Here is a 19,914-nt window from a genome sequence, read left to right on the forward strand (position 1 = left end):
CTGTTTTGAGATAAAGAACATTGTTGTCAGTCATGAGTGATGATAGTCTTGTGATGTACACTCTCCGGCCACTACATTAGGAACATCTCTCTACTGCTGGGTTGGACCCCCTTTTGCCTCCAGAACTGCCGTAACTGCCTGCAACAATACCTGGCTAGGCTGTGGCATTCCAATAAAGATAAATTGGTACTATTTGGCCCAAATTGTGCTAAGAAAATATCTTTATGTCATTATACCCCCAGCCTGAAACGTTGATGTAAGGCAGGATTGACCCATGTTTTCATGTTGTTCACACCAAATTCTGACCATTCCACCTGAGTGTTGCAGTTGATATCAAGACTCATCAGGCCAGGCAACATTTTTCCGATCTTCTAGTGTTGTTTATGGTGAGCCTGTCCAAATTGTTGCCTCATTCTCCTGTTCTTAGCTGACAGGAGTGGCATCAAATGTGGTTTTCTGCTGCAATAGCCCATTTGCCTCAAGATTTGATGTCCTGTGTAATCAGGGATTCTCTTATGCATACCTCGGTTGTAATGAGTGGTTATTGGACTTAATGTTGCCTTTGTATCAGCTCAAATCAGTCTGGTCATTTTCCTCTGACCTCTACCATCAACAAGGCATTTTTGCCCAAAGAATCGCTGCTCACTGCATTTGTTTTCTTTTTCGCAAATGTTTTTGTAAATGGTTTTGTGTGAATATCCCAGTAGAACAGTATTTTCTGAAATACTCAAATCAAGCCCTTTCAGCTTGACAGCCATGCCATGTTCAAAGTCATTTAAATAACCTTTCTTCCCCATTATGATGCTCGGTTTGAACTGCATCAGATCATCTCAACCATGTCTACATGCAAAATGCATTGAGTTGCCACCATGTGATTGGCTGATCAGAAATTTGACTCAATGAGCAGTTGTAACAGGTGTTCCTAATGTAGTGGCCAGTGAGTGTATATTGTAATGTATCATATTGTAAATCCCTATGTGTCCTACCTGCTGCAGATATCTTGACTATTTCCTGCTTGAAAATTGAACCTAATTTCTCCTCCAGCTGCATTTTAAGTGCAGACACAGATTCCTTCAGAGGATCAAAGAAGTGGCTTTGGCTGAAGGTCCTTCTGGTCACAGCACTGCATGGATCACCAGGCAGGGACACCATGTTCTACACAGAGACCATTGGAAATGTAAGTACGGTATGCCTTTGCCACCTTGAGAGCTTCATTTCCAATCTCTCTCAGCAGAGGTCATGGTTCCGTAATATAGCTTTACGGATTATTTCACTTTCATTTCAATTTTTAATTCAGAATGACCATGATTTATATGACCTTAGATTTATTGGTCTATCACATTTTCAGTATAATTGTAACTACTGTATAATGTGACATTTCATTACCACACTAATGGACTCATTACATTGATTTTTAGATGCCTCCCAGCATCTCTATAAGAGGGTATGTTGGTCTGTCTGTCTGAAATGCATTCTTTAAATCGACCAAAACACGACATCTTCGCCACCATTTCTTGTGTTACATAGAATTGTATTCATTCATTTTCATCAATAAGCAACAAGTGGATGCATCTTTGTCCGACTGTCGGACTTGCTTAAAATTGACCAAGGTCTGTCCTACCTTGAGGAAATGGATGAGATCCTGTGTCAGTGAAAGCTGCTTCATCTCAGCATCTGTCCTCTTCAGATCAGCAATCTCCTGCTCCAGTAGCTTCAGGAGTCCTTCAGCACGATTCACCTCAGCCTTCTCCTGAGCTCTGATCAGCTCTGTCACCTCAGAGCGCCTTCTCTCAATGGAGCGGATCATATCATTAAACATCCTCTCACTCTCCTCCACTGCTGTCTGTGTACAAGACTGATAGGACCCACAACAGAGAGAGAGAGATAGAGAGAGAGAGAGAGAGAGAGAGAGAGAGAGAGAGAGAGAGAGAGAGAGAGAGAGATGGGAGGAGAGAGAGATGGGAGGAGAGAGAGAGAGAGAGAGAGAGAGAGAGAGCCGTGATTATATATATTTTCTTTTAATGAGACCAAATTATGGAAAGCAATGTGAGTCCGTAGTAATGAAGGGGAGTGAATGGTCATAGCGTGCAGAGGCAGTTTGAACAACAACAGCTTTGTCCCACCGGCAGCCCTCAGCATTCTGTTGCACATAAGATGCTAGACTAAACTTTTCATGTTAGTTACACTTCATAACAAGAAATCTGCTGCCGGTTGTCTTCTCCTCTGGTCAGTTCTCACCTTGAGAGTCTCCACAGCCTTCCTCAGCTCCTGCAGCTCCGTCTCCTTCAACTGGATTATCTGCTGACATCTCCTCTGGCTCTGCCCCAACCCCTCCTGGAACATCAAGAATCAAAGCAACACATTTTGAATTGACTGCTAATGTCTAATCATCATAACTTAAGATGCTTTATAGCTGTTCTGCAATACAATTTCACAAGCAACTGATGCTGCGAAATGACGTGACTCATTTCAGCTGTGAAACACAGCAGTTCATTTAACACAAAGTGATTTAAGTGTAAAAGACATTAAACATGAGCCAAGCTGGTTCAGATCCTGTAATGACACAACACTCAATGACAAATTAGGCAACATTGAAGTTGGCCTGTCAGTGCTTTAAATAAATACATTGGAGTTTTAATTTCATTTAATAAACTGTAATTCACCTCTTCAATGAGACAGATTTACAAAACGGTTATGTTGGTATTACACTAAGTATTACCTGTGCATTAACTATACAAATGAACACCAATATTGTGTGTGCCTCAGTTTGTCTGAAAGCAGCCCAACCTGTATTTCTGGATTGCTCTAATATTTCTACATACACACGCAGCCACCTTTCGTTTTTAGCTGGGCTGAGGTGTTGTCCACTGAGACACATACAACACAGGGCAGGGTATGGCACAGTGGATCTAAACAAACTGCATTTGAGTGATTATTATGCTCCAACTTTGTTTGGAAGATTAAAAATAAATCCCAAAGACATTATGTAGGCCTTCATGTCTTACCTTTTTCTGACTCCATTCTGCCCTGGCCGTGACTGTGTCATGACCTTTATGATTGTCCATCGTACAAAGAAGACAGATACAACTCTGGTCAGTGCGACAGAATATTTCAAAAACCTTGTTATGATGGGAACAGATCCTCTCCTGTAGTTGGACCGTGGCCTCAATCATGTTGTGATTTCTATCAACAAGTTCATTGTGAGCATTTAGGTGAGTGTCACAGTACGACTTCAGACACTCCAGACAGGACTTGACAGCTTTGAGTTTTCTCCCAGTGCAGACATCACACACCACATCTCCAGGTCCAGCATAACAGCGAGCAGGAACAGCAGCTTGGATGCTGGTCTTCCTAAACTTCTCTACCATTTCAGCAATTAGAGGGTTTTTGTGAAGTACAGGCCTGGAGTCGAAGCTGTGCTTGCAGAGGGGACAGCTATATTTTCTTTTCCAATCCTCCTGATCCCAGCAGCTCTTAATGCACCTCATACAAAAATTATGTCCACAGAGAATAGTCACTGGATCCCTCAACAGCTCCAGACAGACTGGACAACTGAAGGACTCTTCCTCTTGAGAAGACACTGATGCCATTTTGAAACTTTTCTTAACACTAGTAAACACACTGAGAACCAGCAGCAGAATGACAGCTGACTTCCTCAGCACCTCAGAACACTAAGGAGGAGCCCAAGGTGGGTGAGGTTTGGGATTGGCCAATCAAATTTCTTCTTGTTATCAGGGAGAAAGCAGGTAGGACCAGGTGAGATAGATGGTCAACCGGGTGATAGTGGCAGTGTTCAAGAATATTTGCAACACTCAATGTTTCCTTCAGCAGAAATGGGTTGGGCATTTTTTTCTACACTGAACATTTTCTATGCTGTCGTCACACAAGTTGTTCAATCAGGAAATGCCATCAAAATGTTGCAGCAGTTGAACACACACTGCAGGACAAGTTATTTACCTAGTCGTCTTCAGCTACTTCGTCTTGTGCTAGTCAGGAGCACTACTCCCATTAAAAAACAAAAAGGATTCTCTTAAAGTAGCGTGCAGTTAAAACACATCAAAAACCTTTTTCTACATGTGATTTCTAATTCAGATTCTTATGAATATGTTGATAAGTTGACAGGCAATTTTCCCGCTATAAGAACATGAAAGAGTATGGATTAAATCATGGAAGGATGGAGCTCAAAACTCACCAAAAAGTCTTCCCATATCCTGCCAAAGTGGTTATGACATCACGTGATGTTATTCGTATGGCCTAAGACCAAACCATTACTGATGTATGGAGGGGGTTTCAGACCGTGACACGGTTAACACAGTTAGTGGACACACACAAAATGGCAAATGTATAATGGAAAGGACAGTGGTCTTTCTGACAGTTTTGTCATACTGTGATGATTACTGTGAATCAACATTTGCAATCGTCTTGGGCAAAACAAGTTTCTTTACATGCTAATATGAAGACTGAATCTGACATTTGGAAAACAGGACCAACGCCCAAAACCAGTATTAAATATTCATTCTTGCTGAGGGAAATAATGCTATGTCTACACTTTCTGTATTATATGAAAGATAAATGTTTTCTAATGTCCAAAACATCATTGGATGCAGTTAATAGTTAGTGGAATTGACAAATAAAATCCATGGACTTAAAAGCACAGCCGAATCGTAGAATCACTCATATATAAACAACATTTACGGGTGCGGCAGGGAATGGAACGCATGTAGTTGGGTAGGAGTGTAGCTGGGTGCTCTAGTGAATGGAGGAGTAGGGGGAGGTGGTGGGACAATCCGGAAAGCCTTCACGCAAGACAGGTGAAAGGGAAAGGAGGGGAGGCAAGGCGGGAGCAAGTAATGATGGCTGTCAATCACTCGCGGGCTTCCTCCCGAACCATGTTTATATATAAACAACATTTACGGGTGAGACAGGGAATGGAACGCCCTCGCATGTAGTTGCTGAACGCAGCCAGATGATCAAAATCAGGTTAGTCAACGCCCCCCTTAGTATCAAAAAAATAATAATATTTACTATTGCCCCCCATTTGCAACTGAGCAGCCCCCCACCCCCAAATGTCTCCTTCTCAATGCCCCCCCCCCCCCCCCCCCCCATTTTTCAAATTCTAAATCAAAATCATTTCAAAATCTACCAGTCACTCACTGTTTTTACCAGTCAAAGTGACTGGTGGGTTGAAAAATTTACCAGTCACCACTGAAAATTATTCGTCATTGGCTGTTGGACGGGTGCTTATTTCCATCCCTGAACAGTTGTATGGTGCCGAGATTGCAAATGAGAGAATAACTACTGAATGTTGTTTCTGCAAAGATACTGAATTAAAACTTGTCGTATTGAGATGTCACCGATGCCGTCCAACTCTACACCACATGGAGGGCAGCCAGAGGAAACAACTGGAGTAGAGACGCAGACTTGGACTCTACTGCGGCAGTAGCCAGGCTGCGCCCTCCTAGTGACGCAACACCTTCGGCGAATCTAGATTGCAATCTATGATAATCAGGCAACTGCAGCAGAGATACGGATGACACCTTTGGGGAAAGGTGGAGTCGGGAACATTGGGGTTTGTCCATAGTGCCTGTCCATAGATACATTGGTGAACATTGGGATTTGTCCATAGTGCATGTTCATAGACACATTGGTGAACATTGGGGTTTGTCCATAGTGCCTGTCCATAGACACATTGGTGAACATTGGCATTTGTCCATAGACACATTGGTGAACATTGGGGTTTGTCCATAGTGCCTGTCCATAGACACATTGGTGAACATTGGGATTTGTCCATAGTGCCTGTCCATAGGCGTTTCCCTTCATGAACCACAATGGACAAAAAGTCAACGCATACACACATACACATAAAGCATTGGATGAGATATAGTATGAGCTTGGGCATAGTTTGAGGGGGGCAGGGGGTGAGGGGGCACACGCAGGCACGCGCAGGCACGCGCACACACACACACACACACACACACACACACACACACACACATGAACACCAATCACCGAGTTGACATATTACAGTATTTCTCAATTGGTTTTGTACATTTCTCGAATCTCTCTCGCAATTTGCAAAACATGATATTCATTCTCAAAACAGCTTTAACAAATGGCAAAACACGGTGGATAACCTGCAAAACCGAGTCTCTTGCTCAAAACCCTTATTTGTCTTTCAAAATCAAGTTTTTGTGTCAATGAACATATCAGTGCCAGCAAAATGGTTAGTCATTGTGTCATAGTGTATGGACAAGCTAGTCAAATCAATTTCTCATGTTGTCAATTGAATAGTACACTCTTGAGGATCTTTTCTGAAGCGAAATGTTGTTTAGATTGGATGGGAAATGTTGTAAATTCGGCTTTATATTACATTGATCAGATAAGATTGAAATAGTTTCATGCATTCAGTGACAAAGCTTTTTGAGTGATATGACAAAAGCAGTTGATAATGTACGAAATCACTGAGAATTGTACACAGCCATGTCATGGTGGACGAGAGCATTTTCTATATGCCGAAAACAACGAGAAACTGATTTGACCATGTGCACAGGTAACACCAGGAAGTCACAATTGAACAAAGACTTTTGAGAATCATTATTCTGTTGTGAGAAATGTACAAAACCAATTGAGAAAAACTGTAAACAGCATCCCACTATCAGGTGTGTGATCATCCGTAACTGCCACCCCCGTCCTGTTCTCTAATCAGCTGCATTCTACTGGGTTCTGTCTTTTAGTGGTTGCTGATATTCTCACATGTTTAGGTCTTTATTTAATCATTCAGAGTTTCTAAGTTTATTACATATTATTTTGATATATACAACCAACTGCAATCATCTTTAACACCAATTACAAAAATAACATAGCAGACACCTCATCAACCCTACACCAAACCAGAAATATTAAAGTCCAAATGTTCTATACATGTTGAAGGACCATAAATCTAGTTATAACATCAATGGTGTGCGATTCAGCTGAGCATGTGATTGACGTAGAACATGGTGTTTTTTTCCACATAGATGAGAACAATCTGCATACACACTAATACAGGCCCATTTGATATCACACACACACACACACACACACACACACACACACACACACACACACACACACACACACACACACACACACACACACACACACACACACACACACACACACAAACACACACACTTAACTTGTTAACGTGTGTGTAACATCTTAATTCCATCCTTACCACCCACTGACACACACATACACGTGTGTGTGTGTGTGTGTGTGTGTGTGTGTGTGTGTGTGTGTGTGTTTGAATGAATGAGTGTTTATTTATTATCAAGTGCATATTGTGTGTATGAGAGGGGGCTGCAGGGGCATTACAACAGCTTCACTGATGCTGAATATATATTATCGTATAACCCAAACCCAGGGTAGAGAGTGTGTGTGAATGTGGTGTGGACTCTGTGCAGGAGGGTCATTGTGTCTCCCCTGATGCTGAAGAAGGCCAGAGTTCCTGCACTGTGATCCACATACACTCCTATTCTGGAGCAGGTCACTAGAGGGAGTTTAGTCTCTTCAGCATTGTGTCTGAAAGAGGACCTGGAGGGGTTTGTGTACAGACTCCAGGACTGATCATTGCGTCCAAACAAACACTCATTACCCGATCCTTTCCTGCTGATGCTTTTATATGACACTGCTATACCAACCCCCCTTCCACTCCACTCCACCTCCCAGTAGCAGTGTGCAGACACACCCTCTTTACACAGCACCTGAGCAGCATACATATCAAATCTGTCTGGATGATCAGGATATGACTGGACCCTAAGTCCCCTCCTCACTCTCCTGTTCCCCTCAGACAGATGGAGGTCTCTGTGTGCTGTGTTTGGATCCAGAGTAAAGTGACAGGAATCTGGAGAAGACAAGACACACACATACTGTTTTTACTTCCGTGTGTGTGTGTGTGTGTGTGTGTGTGTGTGTGTGTGTGTGTGTGTGTGTGTGTGTGTGTGTGTGTGTGTGTGTGTGTACTGGCGAGTGTACAATGTGTGTGTGTGTGTGTGTGTGTGTGTACTGGCGAGTGTACAATGTGTGTGTGTGTGTGTGTGTGTGTGTTGTCAAGAGTACAGTGTGTGTGTACTGGCCAGTGCTTGACACTAACTTTGTTGCTTACCAGCCATTTTGGCTAGTGGTTTTCCGGACTCACTAGCCATTGGGCCTTTTCACTAGCCATAATTTTCTTAACCATCAGAGCAGCTTTAATGATTTATATAATAGGCTGTAGGCCCTAATAATGTAATGTAGGCTAATATAATATAATATAATATAATATAATATAATATAATATAATATAATATAATATAATATAAGGCCTAATAATTAGAATTGTTAGACCTATTAACTGGCCCATGCATGCATGCTATGCAAAGAACAGATTTACTGATCTGAGGAATGGCATAGTATATTTACCATGCAGAAACACCAAGCACAGTGTTGTGGAAGGGCACAAATGTAAGCTACACGAGAGCAAAATGTTTTCGTCTTTAATCTGGAGGGACTTCTTTATATCATAGGCCTATCTGTGGAGGTCGCCGTCCAAATTGATGTGCAAAGGAGATAGCGTAGTCATTGCCAAGTTCGCCTGTCCTCGGTCATGGATGTGGAATAACACCTCTTCTGGAAATTTTGCTTATAAAAGTATCCACTAGAAAGCACACACACAGAACTACAGAAGGGGCTACGACTTCCTTTCATTCCGTTTAATAGTGAGTTGTTTAAAATACAAATGGGCGCAAGGCGAGACGGGCACCTGCGAAGGGACATGCAATGGGATGCTTTTGTGCAGTCTGGGGCTGGTCTGGAAGGCTACTACTGCGTGTTTTTTAGCCTGGTTTGACAGTCAGGAACAACAGCACAAGAAACGTGGAAGAATATTAAGGTATGAAGACATAGACTACAGGCAAATCAGAAAATAATTTAAACTGAACATTATTAATGCCGCATGCAGTCCTTATCTTATCACTGCGCTAATTAGTCTGGAGACTTTCACAAGACAGACTGTCGTGTTTTCCTCTCGCTTAGGTCATTTTAATGTCCACTACTACTAAGTATTGTACTAATGACAGATCGCAAAACAGGTCAGTTGAGATGAACTTCGCTACTTTATTTTCACGTGAAGGTTTCCAGTGACATTTCCAAACGCACGCTGATGTCCCGGTAGCTCGCTGTCACTCCTCTTCGCAAGACTAGCTCTATCAGATTCCTGGCTTGCGTGAGACACAGGTGACACGTGACACAGGTGCTTCATGGGTATTGTAGGCTCACGATATCGCATTGTATTAGCCCCATACGACTTCTATGCTATACAGCGCATTTGCAGTCGGCCACAAATATGAACGAGACGATGAGCTCGCACCGGTTTGCTCTACTAACACACCACGTGTGAGGAGTGGGGGGACAGGCAGTGAGGAGGAGCTGAAGTGGGGACCTGCGCAAACTTGTGTAGAGGTGTGAGACAAGACCCATATACACACGTGAGTGAGTTGTTGACCAACCAGTTCATGGGCGCGTGACCTCGGAGGCAGTCCGTCGACGAGCGTTGAAGGGGATAAGCAACTGCAGAGGTTGCAAGATCTGACTGCAGCCGCATTCATCCCGCGATAGTTTTACAGCATGTGACATGTCACCTCGTCAACGCAACGTCGACGAAATTTCGAAGTTTGACAGGAAATCTAACCGTCATGCAGCATTTTCATCCAGGGTGCATTGCTGTCTTCATGCGCATGCATGCGTTGATGTCATGTCGAATGTACTTATTGCGTTTGTAGCAAAGACGGTCCGAGGAAAAAAACTACAAAATGCGGTGCCTCATCATTCAGAATAGTAACGGACCCGCCAGAATGGCTAGTGAACCTTCGGTATCTACTAGCCAACGCCGACTTTCACCCGCATTTGGCTAGCTTGCGGGTGTTAGTGTTAAGCCCTGGTACTGGCAAGTGTACAATGTGTGTGTGTGTGTGTGTGTGTGTGTGTCAAGTGTACAGTGCGTTTGTGTGTGTGTGTGTGTGTGTGTACTGGCAAGTGTACAATGTGTGTGTGTGTTGGCAAGTGTACAATGTGTGTGTGTGTGTGTGTGTGTGCACGTGTGCGGTCAAGTGTACAGTGTGTGTGTGTGTGTGTGTGTGTCTGTGTGTGTGCGTGTGTTTGCATGTGTCCAGCATACCCGTCAACCATCCCTAATTTCCCGGGAAACTCCCTAATTTTGACTCATTTCCCGATTTGACATTTTCCCCGGAAATATCCCGGATTTTTCACAATATCAAAAAACACTGTCGGTCCAGTAATTACTCCCACGGCACTGACGAGCCACACCCCCTCTTGAAGAGAGAGACAGAGGGTCTTGCTCATCAAGCTACCTGCCAGAAGATTGTATGCCAGATGCCACCAAGAATTGAAGTTCCTTGAAAATACGAGCCGTCTGTCACCCTCGAGCTCCGTAGTTTTCTAGCGATTGTGCGCCCACTCTTTTCCTCAGAAACCGTCAGTTCATGCAACGCTTAAAACAGCCTCGAGTGTACAGTGTGTGTGTGTGTTGTTGTTGTCAAGTGTACAATGTGTGTGTGTGTATATGTGCATTTGTGTGTGTATGTGTGTGTGCCAGTGTGTGTGTGTGTGCACGTGTGTGTGTGTCCAACTCACACTTTAAGAAGTCCTCTCTGGTCACTGGTTCACCAATGAGAGCCTGGCCATCAGACACTGAAACAGAAAACATCACATTGGCCTAAATAAGTGCATGAACACCACAATATGCTCCACATTTAAGCAGAGCAGTGGAGATCATATGATAAAATGACGATATGAGTCTCCAGCTTTAGACGTCTTACAGGGCAGCATCTCCTGTGAAACAGACATGTAAAGACGGGGGTGCACTCTGCAGGTCCCTTTGCAGACTGTGGATTAATTGTTAGGCTTTTTTTTTCTTTGCTCTAGCCTCGCGCACCATCCTACATACTTCCGCCAAGAGACTTGGCTCCGCACTATGTCTGGTAACTGTTTTCTGTGGAGCGGTGTTGAGCGGTGTTCTGACAAACATCCTACATTGTAATTGTATCCTATGGTAAGATGTTCTGTCAGACGTCTGTTAAACAGTCCTACCTCGCCAAAGATACACGTCAGACAAATTTGTTCAACAACCTATCCTAATTTTTCAGAAAATGTCCTTCCCGCTTCCTGCAATCGTGTCAGATCAAGCAACCTCCATGTGTTTTCCAATATGATATGCGCTACCTTGTTAGCCACCAGAGAGGTCAGTTGTTACCTTTGATGTGGAATAGTTCACCTATAGGAAGCAGGGCTGCCCATCTAACCCCCTGATACCACTAGTTGGCCCATACAGTAGCTATGACTGCTGTCTGAGTTCACTGAGTTACCACACAGCTGCACCTACAGTCTCCACCACCCCTCTCCCTACACAGACACACACATGGCGGGAAATAGCTTTCCCGCCATTGCAGGGAATTTGTGTGTTTCCCGCAGCAATTTGCAGCTGAATCCGAAAATGCTGAGCTGTGCCCTGATCAAAACCATCCCTACACTGTCAAAGAAGCAACGTTCCCATCACTTACTTTCACCAAGTACAGCGAAACAAGCTGGAAAATGGGGAAATTGTGCCCAGACCAAAGCCACCCCAAACTCTAACTTGTCACAGGGAATTGTAGAGCACGAGTGAACATGCACAGTTGCAGTGCAGACACATGCGATAGACGGTTCAACTCAGCGTGTTATCTTAAAGGTTGACGGTTTGACTCCTGACCCACCAGGTTGGTGGGGGGGATTAGCCAGTGCTCTCCCCCATACCTTGACTGAGGTACCCTGAGCATGGTACTGTCCCACCGCAACTGCTCCCTTGGGGTGCCATTGGGGGCTGACCCCTTGCAAAGATGAGGCATAAATGTAATTTTGTTGTGTTCAGTGGGCAGTGTGCACTTGTGCTCTGTAGAGAGCTGTGTCACCATGACAGTGAGAGTTTGGAGTTTCCAAGGTGGGCTTTCACTTCAAATGACAGCGCTAGTTTTAGACAAGGGTGTCTAACCTCATAATAAAACACATACAGTAGACACAGACATCCCGCCCATTTTCAGTTTGTGTGTGTGTGTGTGTGTGTGTGTGTGTGTGTGTGTGTGTGTGCGTGCTTGCGTCGTGTGTGTGTGTATGTGTTGGAAACTCACGCTGTATGCTCTCGATGATCTGGATATTTTTCACAGCTTCAAGAAAAAATAAACAAAGATCAGATGAGTCATGCCTCACTTTAAAAAGCAAATTGAAGATGTCAGTTATGATTCATATGTCTGTTATGGTGTTTGTCCAACCTGCTGCAGATATCTTGACAATTTCCTGCTTGAAGACTGACTCTAATTTCTCCTCCAGCTGCGTCTTCAGTGCAGACACAGATTTCTTCAGGGGCTCCAAGGAGAAGTTTTGGCTGAAGGTCACGCTGGTTGAGATTGTGCTGTAAGGCCTCGCATTGATGGACACAATATTCTACACAGAACAGACAGACAGACAGACAGACAGGCAGACACACACACGCACACCATAGTGAGGGAGAGCTACTGACATGAGGCCTTGAATTGCAATTAACACTGCACTGCCACTGTGTTTAGCTATGCTTTGAACGCTCTATACATGGGTTCACACACAGTGTTTGTAAACACAATGTTGTGAGGAGAGGCAAGACACTGGCAGCCAACCACGTAAGCTAATCTTTTGATCGACAGCGGTTTCCAACAATCAGAGGTTATGCTGTGGGCAGCTAGGTTCGCGCTGTCAACAAAAATTTAGAACCCATGTATAAAGGAATGTTGTCTACCTTGAGGAAGTAAATGGGATCCTGTGTCAGTGAAAGCTGCTTCATCTCAGCATCTGTCCTCTTCAGCTCAGCAATCTCCTGCTCCAGTTGCTTCAGGAGTCCTTCAGCTCGACTCACCTCAGCCTTCTCCTGAGCTCTGATCAGCTCAGTCACCTCAGAGCGCCTTTTTTCAATGGAGCGGGTCATCTCAGTAAACATCCTCTCACTCTCCTCCACTGCTGTCTGTGCACCAAACTGATAGGACACACACACACACACACACACACACACACACACACACACACACGCACACACAGACAGAGAGAGAGAGAGAGAGAGAGAGAGAGAGAGAGAGAGAGAGACAGAGACAGAGACAGAGACAGAGAGAGACAGACAGACAGACCAACAGACCAACCAAGAGACCAAATCATGGAATTTGAGACCAAATCATGGAAAGCAATGTGATAGGACACACACACACACACACACACACACACACACACACACACACACACACACACACACACACACACACACACACACACACACACACACACACACACACACACACACACTGTCTTCTCCTCTGGTCAGTTCTCACCTTGAGAGTCTCCACAGCCTTCCTCAGCTCCTGCAGCTCCTTCTCCTTCAACTGGATTATCTGCTGGCATCTCCTCTGGCTCTGCCCCAACCCCTCCTGGGACATCAGGAATCACAGTACCAGAGTAGGAATTGTAAATTGATTTTAAATTGTCATACTATAGATTTCCAATAGGGGATATCATTTCATGATATCATTTTTTTCTGTTTTACTTTTTTATATTAACATTTGCTTTGAAACAACATTGAAACAATGCAACCTGAGCGCAGATGTAAAATATTGCTGATAAAAGAAATAGTATGCAGCCCGCTTATTAATTTAAACATGAGCCAAACAGAAAAACTTTAAAAGACAATGCAATTAATGGCATAGCAGCGGGTTACAATCTGAAGTTAGCCTGTCATGTTTAACTTAACAGAATAGACATTGGACCTTTAGCCCTAGGCTTCTTGTAGGTGCTCATGGGAGAAAATAAGCATTTTTCCTTCATTGGTTAGTACCGGTAATAGCTGAATAAAGACGGTGTATTCTCTGGAAAGGTATAATAGGCAGTAAATACAGTAGCCTATTTGAGTAGATTTTCTTACCTTTTTATGACTCCACTCTGCCTCAGCTGTGACTGAGTCGTGGCCTTTATGATTATCGACCATACACAGATAACAGATGCAACTCTGGTCGGTGCGTCAGAATATTTCAAAAACCTTCTTATGACTGGGACAGATCCTCTCCTGTAGTTGGCCTGTGGCATCGGTAATGTTGTGGTTTCCATCTATGAGGTCATTGTTGTGAGCTTTTAGGTGAGTGGCACAGTACGACTTCAGACATTCCAGACAGGACTTGACAGCTTTGAGTTTTCTACTGGTGCAGACGTCGCAGGCCACATCTCCAGGTCCAGCAGCACATTCAACAGGAGCTGCAGTTTGTATTCTGCTCTTCCTCATTTGATCCACGAGCTCAGCAATAATAACATTCTTGCTTAAAACGGGTCTTTGAGTGAACGTCTTTCTGCACTGGGGACAGCTGTAAACTCCCTTCACGTCTTTCTCATTCCAGCAGTCCTCAATACAGCCCAAACAGTAATTGTGTCCACAATTAAGACCAACCGGATCCTTCAGAAGATCTAAACAAATAGGACACATAAAAAATATCCTGGTTACCTGCCATGGCTTCAGCCATTTTCTGAAGAAATCGGGTAGCCTATGTCCTAGGCTCACCACAACTCCTTCAGAACACGCCACTAAGTGGTTTCATGTGGCGCTCCAAACTTCCTGGATGGAGTTGAGTATTTATTTATGGAGTACTGCTGCCATCATGTGGTCATCTTTAGTAACAGCAAACAGATGACTGCCCAGAGGCTGTATCAAATAACACCACACTGATATTGATAGTCAAACAAACAAATAGGCTATATAGTTGGTCTTCATGTGATTTTCAGATGTTTATTGACAATTCATGGTGATGTTTGTGACACCCTGTATTTGCTGAGGCTGTCACCATGTTCTGATAGTGATGGGCAGCTGTGGCCTGATGAGGGTGGTGGTTCGAGTCCCACTTAGTAAATGTCCCTACCTGAAGTAGTCTGGAGAGCATGCTGTAACCATTACAGCGTAATAACTGTAGCCTACGTCACCTTGAATAAAAGTATCCTAAATGTAATGTAATGCATGTCATGTAATGATATTCATCCCAGGTGAAAAACCCATATACTTAAAGTGTACTTTTTTTGACCGTACTTAGTACAAAGTGTACTATTTTCGGCGATTTAAAGTGCGCTTCATTGCACTATTAGTGCGCTGAAGCACTACTAAAGCAGTACTTCAGCACACTTGCAGCACACTGAGGATGCTAAATTGGCACCGCTTTTGGACAACTTTAAGTGCACTACAAGCATACTTTTGAAAGTATGCTCCAAACACGCTTTTCATGCATTCGTATGGCATTAATAGTGTGCTTGAGTACACTTCTATAACATTTTATTGTTACTAGAAGTACAATAAAAGTATATTAACTTCATGCTTCTTTGGACTACATTGGAACATTTTAAGTCTGTAAAAAGTATATATGTATATTGTTAATATGCTTGAAGTATGTTTACAGTACACTCCCAAGTACATGAAATAATATAAATGTAATATTACAATCCTTACTGGTCCTCAGAGCTTGTACATTACACACAGCCACATGTCACAGTAGTGATACAGTATGCATGCCTAGCACGACTGACATTTACAATCATTGCATTGTTACAGAGATTTCAGATACACATTTCACTTTATTTCATTCTTGTTCCACCTTCCTGCAATTGATCATTTGAATTGATCACTAATGGTGACCCTTGATTCTTTGTTTGAACAACTAGTTCCAACTTACCTCTCACCATGATGTCATGGGAAGTGTGAGCCTATATATACCAGAACATATACGTGACCATCATAATGACGGTGGGAACATGGTCATTTTTTGTGTACCACTTTAAAATTTTAAAACTCCTACAATAAACGCAGAATATAGTAATATTTTCATGCAAATCAAAGATATTCCTTAGAGGTCAATGGCTTTCTGTTTGAGAAATTGAGCTCCAAGAAGTGCATTACATGATGGTACATGCATGATGATGCATGATGGGTAAATGCACTTTGTGTAAGCACACTTTGAATATATTTGGATGAAGCACAATCATGGTGCACTTCCATTGGAAGTATACTTCCAATATGTTAAAGTGATTTACTTTAAAGCGCACTATAGAAAATCACACTTCGAAGTCACTTGGGTGAAGTATAATCAAAGTGCACTTAAAAAAAGTGCAATTGCAATATGTTATTTTAAAATACACTTTTAGTAAGTTCACTATTAGAATATTCCTCTAAATACACTTTAGCCAAACATCTTCTAAGTGCACTTTATGTATGGTTCGCAAAGTGTACTTTCTTTGAGAGCAACTTAATTACATCTAATTTTAAGTACACTTTAAATAAGCATATTGTAAACATACTTTTTCTTAGCACAAAAAGTGTGAGTGCGCTTTTAACATGCTAAGTACACTTCAGTTGTGCTTTTATTGTACTAAATTGAACCACTTTTTCACCTGGGATGGCAAAGACATTTTATACCTATGGAGTGAGGAGTCCGCACACTCACAATTCTTTTTTTAAATTGAATTTAAGGATTATCTGTAAAGTTGAGATTCTAATACATATAGTAGTGGTAGACAATCTGAAGAAGATGAAGGTTGAAACGTAATCCTGTNATGGAATTAAACAAAAAAGTTTTAGGATTTTAAGTGTGCAGACTCCTCACTCCAAACCTTTGGGAAGCCTTTGTCTTGGTGGCCATCCTACCTAAACTGACTAACTAACTAACTAAACTAACCAACAAAATTAACACCTCAACCCTAAACTAACCATATACATTTTAGAGGCCAATGAAACTCCTCAGTCCAAACAGTATGTTCACCATTCCCAACATCACCACCACAATGCAGCCTTTTGGAACCTGTGAGGAGAACAGAGGAGCTGTAGGCCCTGAGTCCATGTCAATAACAACAGCATTCTGGACAGCAGCTCACCCCGGGAGTACAGTAGTATAGACTGGCAACTGGCTATTATTCATTCATAGTGAATTGTCTGCACTTTGATTAGTCAATCGTTTAGGACAGGCCTACACTTACGTCTGTTTTGTACATAAGTTTGAATAATGCTAGTGTGATTTCTTGCATTGTCTATAAATTCAATCCACAGCTACTTTAGCCAACATCAAATTGCTTATTTGTTGTGTACATTAATTTCAGAGAGCATAACACAACGAACTGATTAAATAGAATAAGATGAATCAAATTTGTGGCTAGTAGAATAGCTGGATGGCTAGTGCCTCGGGAAAACCACTAGCCACAGTGGCCGGCAAGCGAAAAAGTTAATGTCAAGCCCTGGTCTACACCCTGGTAGTGTACTTAATTGTCTACACCTGCTAGTGATGTTGGCTTGATTATGTCCTCTTTTTGAAAGTCGCTTTGGTTATAAAGCGTCTGCCAAATGCAATGTAATGTAATAATGTAATGTAATGGTAGTGTACTTTATTGTCTACACCCTGGTAGTGTACTGTATTGTCTACACCCTGGTAGTGTACTGTATTGTCTACACCCTGGTAGTGTACTTTATTGACTACACCCTGGTAGTGTACTGTGTTGTCTGGTTCATGGTTATTGTATGTCTGTGTTGTCTCACTACATGTACTGTATCCAACCTATTTCAGAACTCTGTCTCTACGAAGTACATCAGAGAGCAAAAGAGGACAATAAGATATGCATATATGTCTGAACAAAAAGGAAGTTGACAATAAATATTGATCGATGAACCTACTGACAAAAGTACTGTATGTGAGACATACAGAAACACACATAGGACACTACATTTATGATGGTAATAGAATAGTTCAGTTTTATTGCCACTGTAAAGTAATTTGAACAACAAACAGCAACTGGCTGCTTCATGTGTAATTCACATAATCACAGCTTACATGAAAAACATTTCAAAAGGGAAACTATTACATAAAAATATACAGCACACACACATACACACACACACACACACACACACACACACACACACACACACACACACACACACACACACACACACGCCCCTCCTCATACAATGTTCCTCTCCAGCAGCCTCTCGTCATGAAGAATCCTCTTGATGTCCAGAGCGCTGAGGTCCAGCGTTTTGTAGCCTCCGTCCAGAACCAGCTCGGCCACGGCTCGGCCTACGGCAGGCGACTGCTGCAGCCCGTGGCCACTGAAGCCGCAGGCAAAGTACATGTTTCGCACCAGGGGGTGGATTCCGAGCAAGCCGTTCTGGTCGAAGGTGTTGTAGTCATAGAAGCCAGCCCAGGCACTTGTCACCTTCAGGCTCTCCAGGGCAGGGATGCGGTGGGCTAGCTGGGGCCAGATCTTGTCCTGGAAGAAGTCGTGGTCCACGTCCAGGTTTGTGATGTCCGGCTCCTCGCTCTCCTCAGGAGACAGGCCAGTGATGTAGTTCCCTCCCAGGCCCTCTCGTCTGAGGTACACACCTGAGTAGTCCACCAAGAAAGGGGTGTCCAATCCTGGCCCGTCTGGAGAGTGCACCACGTAGATGTACCTTTTCCTGGGCTCCACGGGTATGGAGATGCCCGAGATAGCAGTTTGAGAGCCAAGGCCGATGCCCACCATTTGGGCCACTTTGCCTGAGTTGGCACCTGCTGCATTGACCACAAGGGTGCTCTCCACTGGCACCACTTCTAGGCTGTTTGGCATCTGGATGTTTGTGTGTGTGATCCTTCTGAGTTGGATCTGGCCCAACTCTCTGTTCTCTACTGATTGAACTCCATAGTTGAAGCCCCTGACTTCCCCTAAGCACTGTTCGACACCCATTGACAGAGCTTTCCGCTTGAGTGCGCTCAGGAGTGTCCAGGGGTCAAACCAGCCCTCGTTCTCCAGCCCGTACGAGGCCAGCGCCACTCCGTCCGTGTTGATCCAGGGAAACATGTCTTTGAGCTGTGCTGGCGACATGAGCTTCACTTTGGCACCCGCGTACCTCTGCGTCTCGTAGTTTGCCTCCATGATATGCGCCCCCTTCTCGCTTGCTAGAAACAGGTAACCCGAGTGGTTGAATTGCAAATCCACAGGCTCCTCATTGAAGACACCCAGGTGCTCGTTAATATTCCTCAGAAAGTCAAGAGACGCTAAAGACAGTTCAATGTTCTCCTTCAGAGAAAACTGCTGTCGTATTCCCCCTGCTGACAACACGGTCGAGGCTTGGGAATATGTCGGGTCCCTCTCCACAACCAATATTCGCAACGCCTTCCTTGGCCCTGACTTTCTTTTCAGCCAATATGCTATTGACCACCCCACTACACCCCCACCAACAATCAAGATATCAACTCGTTTGGGGGGCAGGTCATTCCTGATTTCAAACGGTGTCCAGTCACTGCCCGGTAGCGCAGATGCAGCCTTTTCTCGCATTGCCTTCAACTGAAGTTCCAGCTCTTTAGCAAGGTCGCTTCGACTTGCTACTCCCGTGCTAATTTGACATATCCGTGGTGAGAAATGTCTGGGTTGTGGACACACCGTTCGCAAGGGAACCGCAGCAGCATGGAAGCCGTGCAGTCTTGATGCCAGCCTCTGGCAAGAGTACATGACTGAACCGAGATCCCCAGAAAATCAAGATGGAAAGCTAGCGTAGGAGACGAGTCTCAAGCTGTCAACAAATCTCTAGTCGAGCTGTCCACTCCCTGCTTCAAATCCGATTGTGATTCAGTTCGAATACGGGGCAAATGGTCACAAAATCGGCATTATTCCACAGGCTTCTACATTCATAAAGTAACCTCACGGGTCTTGCCTTCCTTCTTCATCTTCCTCCACTCCACTCCAGCATGTGTCTGACAGCAAGCTGACCGCTGACGCTGTAAACTGTACACGCATGTCGACTGCGTCATCACTAAGCGCCGCGGCACCGCATGC

At 43.7% G+C, this 19,914-nt stretch overlaps 3 protein-coding genes across 3 annotated transcripts in view; all 3 read right to left on the bottom strand.

Moving 5' to 3' along the window:
• Window positions 1-19,914, bottom strand: part of LOC134445672 (tripartite motif-containing protein 16-like) — a 245,965-nt gene that overhangs the window by 92,322 nt on the left and 133,729 nt on the right. Inside the window, exon 5 of the mRNA XM_063194708.1 lies at window positions 12,201-12,236. Within this exon, the coding sequence (XP_063050778.1) occupies window positions 12,201-12,236 (36 nt within the window). The remainder of the gene's footprint in view (window positions 1-12,200; window positions 12,237-19,914) is intronic.
• Window positions 1,000-3,616, bottom strand: LOC134445679 (tripartite motif-containing protein 29-like). Its single transcript, XM_063194714.1, has 5 exons — window positions 3,484-3,616; window positions 3,006-3,435; window positions 2,239-2,334; window positions 1,622-1,855; window positions 1,000-1,123 (listed from the first exon to the last, which is right to left on the bottom strand). The coding sequence occupies exons 1-5, from the start codon at window positions 3,588-3,590 to the stop codon at window positions 1,082-1,084; spliced, it is 909 nt and encodes a 302-aa protein (XP_063050784.1). The 5' UTR covers window positions 3,591-3,616; the 3' UTR covers window positions 1,000-1,081.
• Window positions 18,023-19,831, bottom strand: foxred1 (FAD-dependent oxidoreductase domain containing 1). Its single transcript, XM_063194709.1, has one exon. The coding sequence runs from the start codon at window positions 19,588-19,590 to the stop codon at window positions 18,064-18,066; it is 1,527 nt and encodes a 508-aa protein (XP_063050779.1). The 5' UTR covers window positions 19,591-19,831; the 3' UTR covers window positions 18,023-18,063.

The sequence above is a fragment of the Engraulis encrasicolus genome, chromosome 3 (genome assembly GCF_034702125.1).
Source record: "Engraulis encrasicolus isolate BLACKSEA-1 chromosome 3, IST_EnEncr_1.0, whole genome shotgun sequence".
Classification (NCBI taxonomy): domain Eukaryota; kingdom Metazoa; phylum Chordata; class Actinopteri; order Clupeiformes; family Engraulidae; genus Engraulis; species Engraulis encrasicolus.

Coding starts and splice junctions, on each gene's coding strand:
- LOC134445679 (XM_063194714.1), bottom strand. CDS start 3,590: ATGGCATCAGTGTCTTCTCAAGAGGAAGAGTCCTTCAGTTGTCCAGTC. Junction 2,335..3,005: donor CAGAATGGAGTCAGAAAAAG/GTAAGACATGAA, acceptor TTGATGTTCCAG/GAGGGGTTGGGGCAGAGCCA. Junction 1,856..2,238: donor AGGCTGTGGAGACTCTCAAG/GTGAGAACTGAC, acceptor GGGTCCTATCAG/TCTTGTACACAGACAGCAGT.
- foxred1 (XM_063194709.1), bottom strand. CDS start 19,590: ATGTACTCTTGCCAGAGGCTGGCATCAAGACTGCACGGCTTCCATGCT.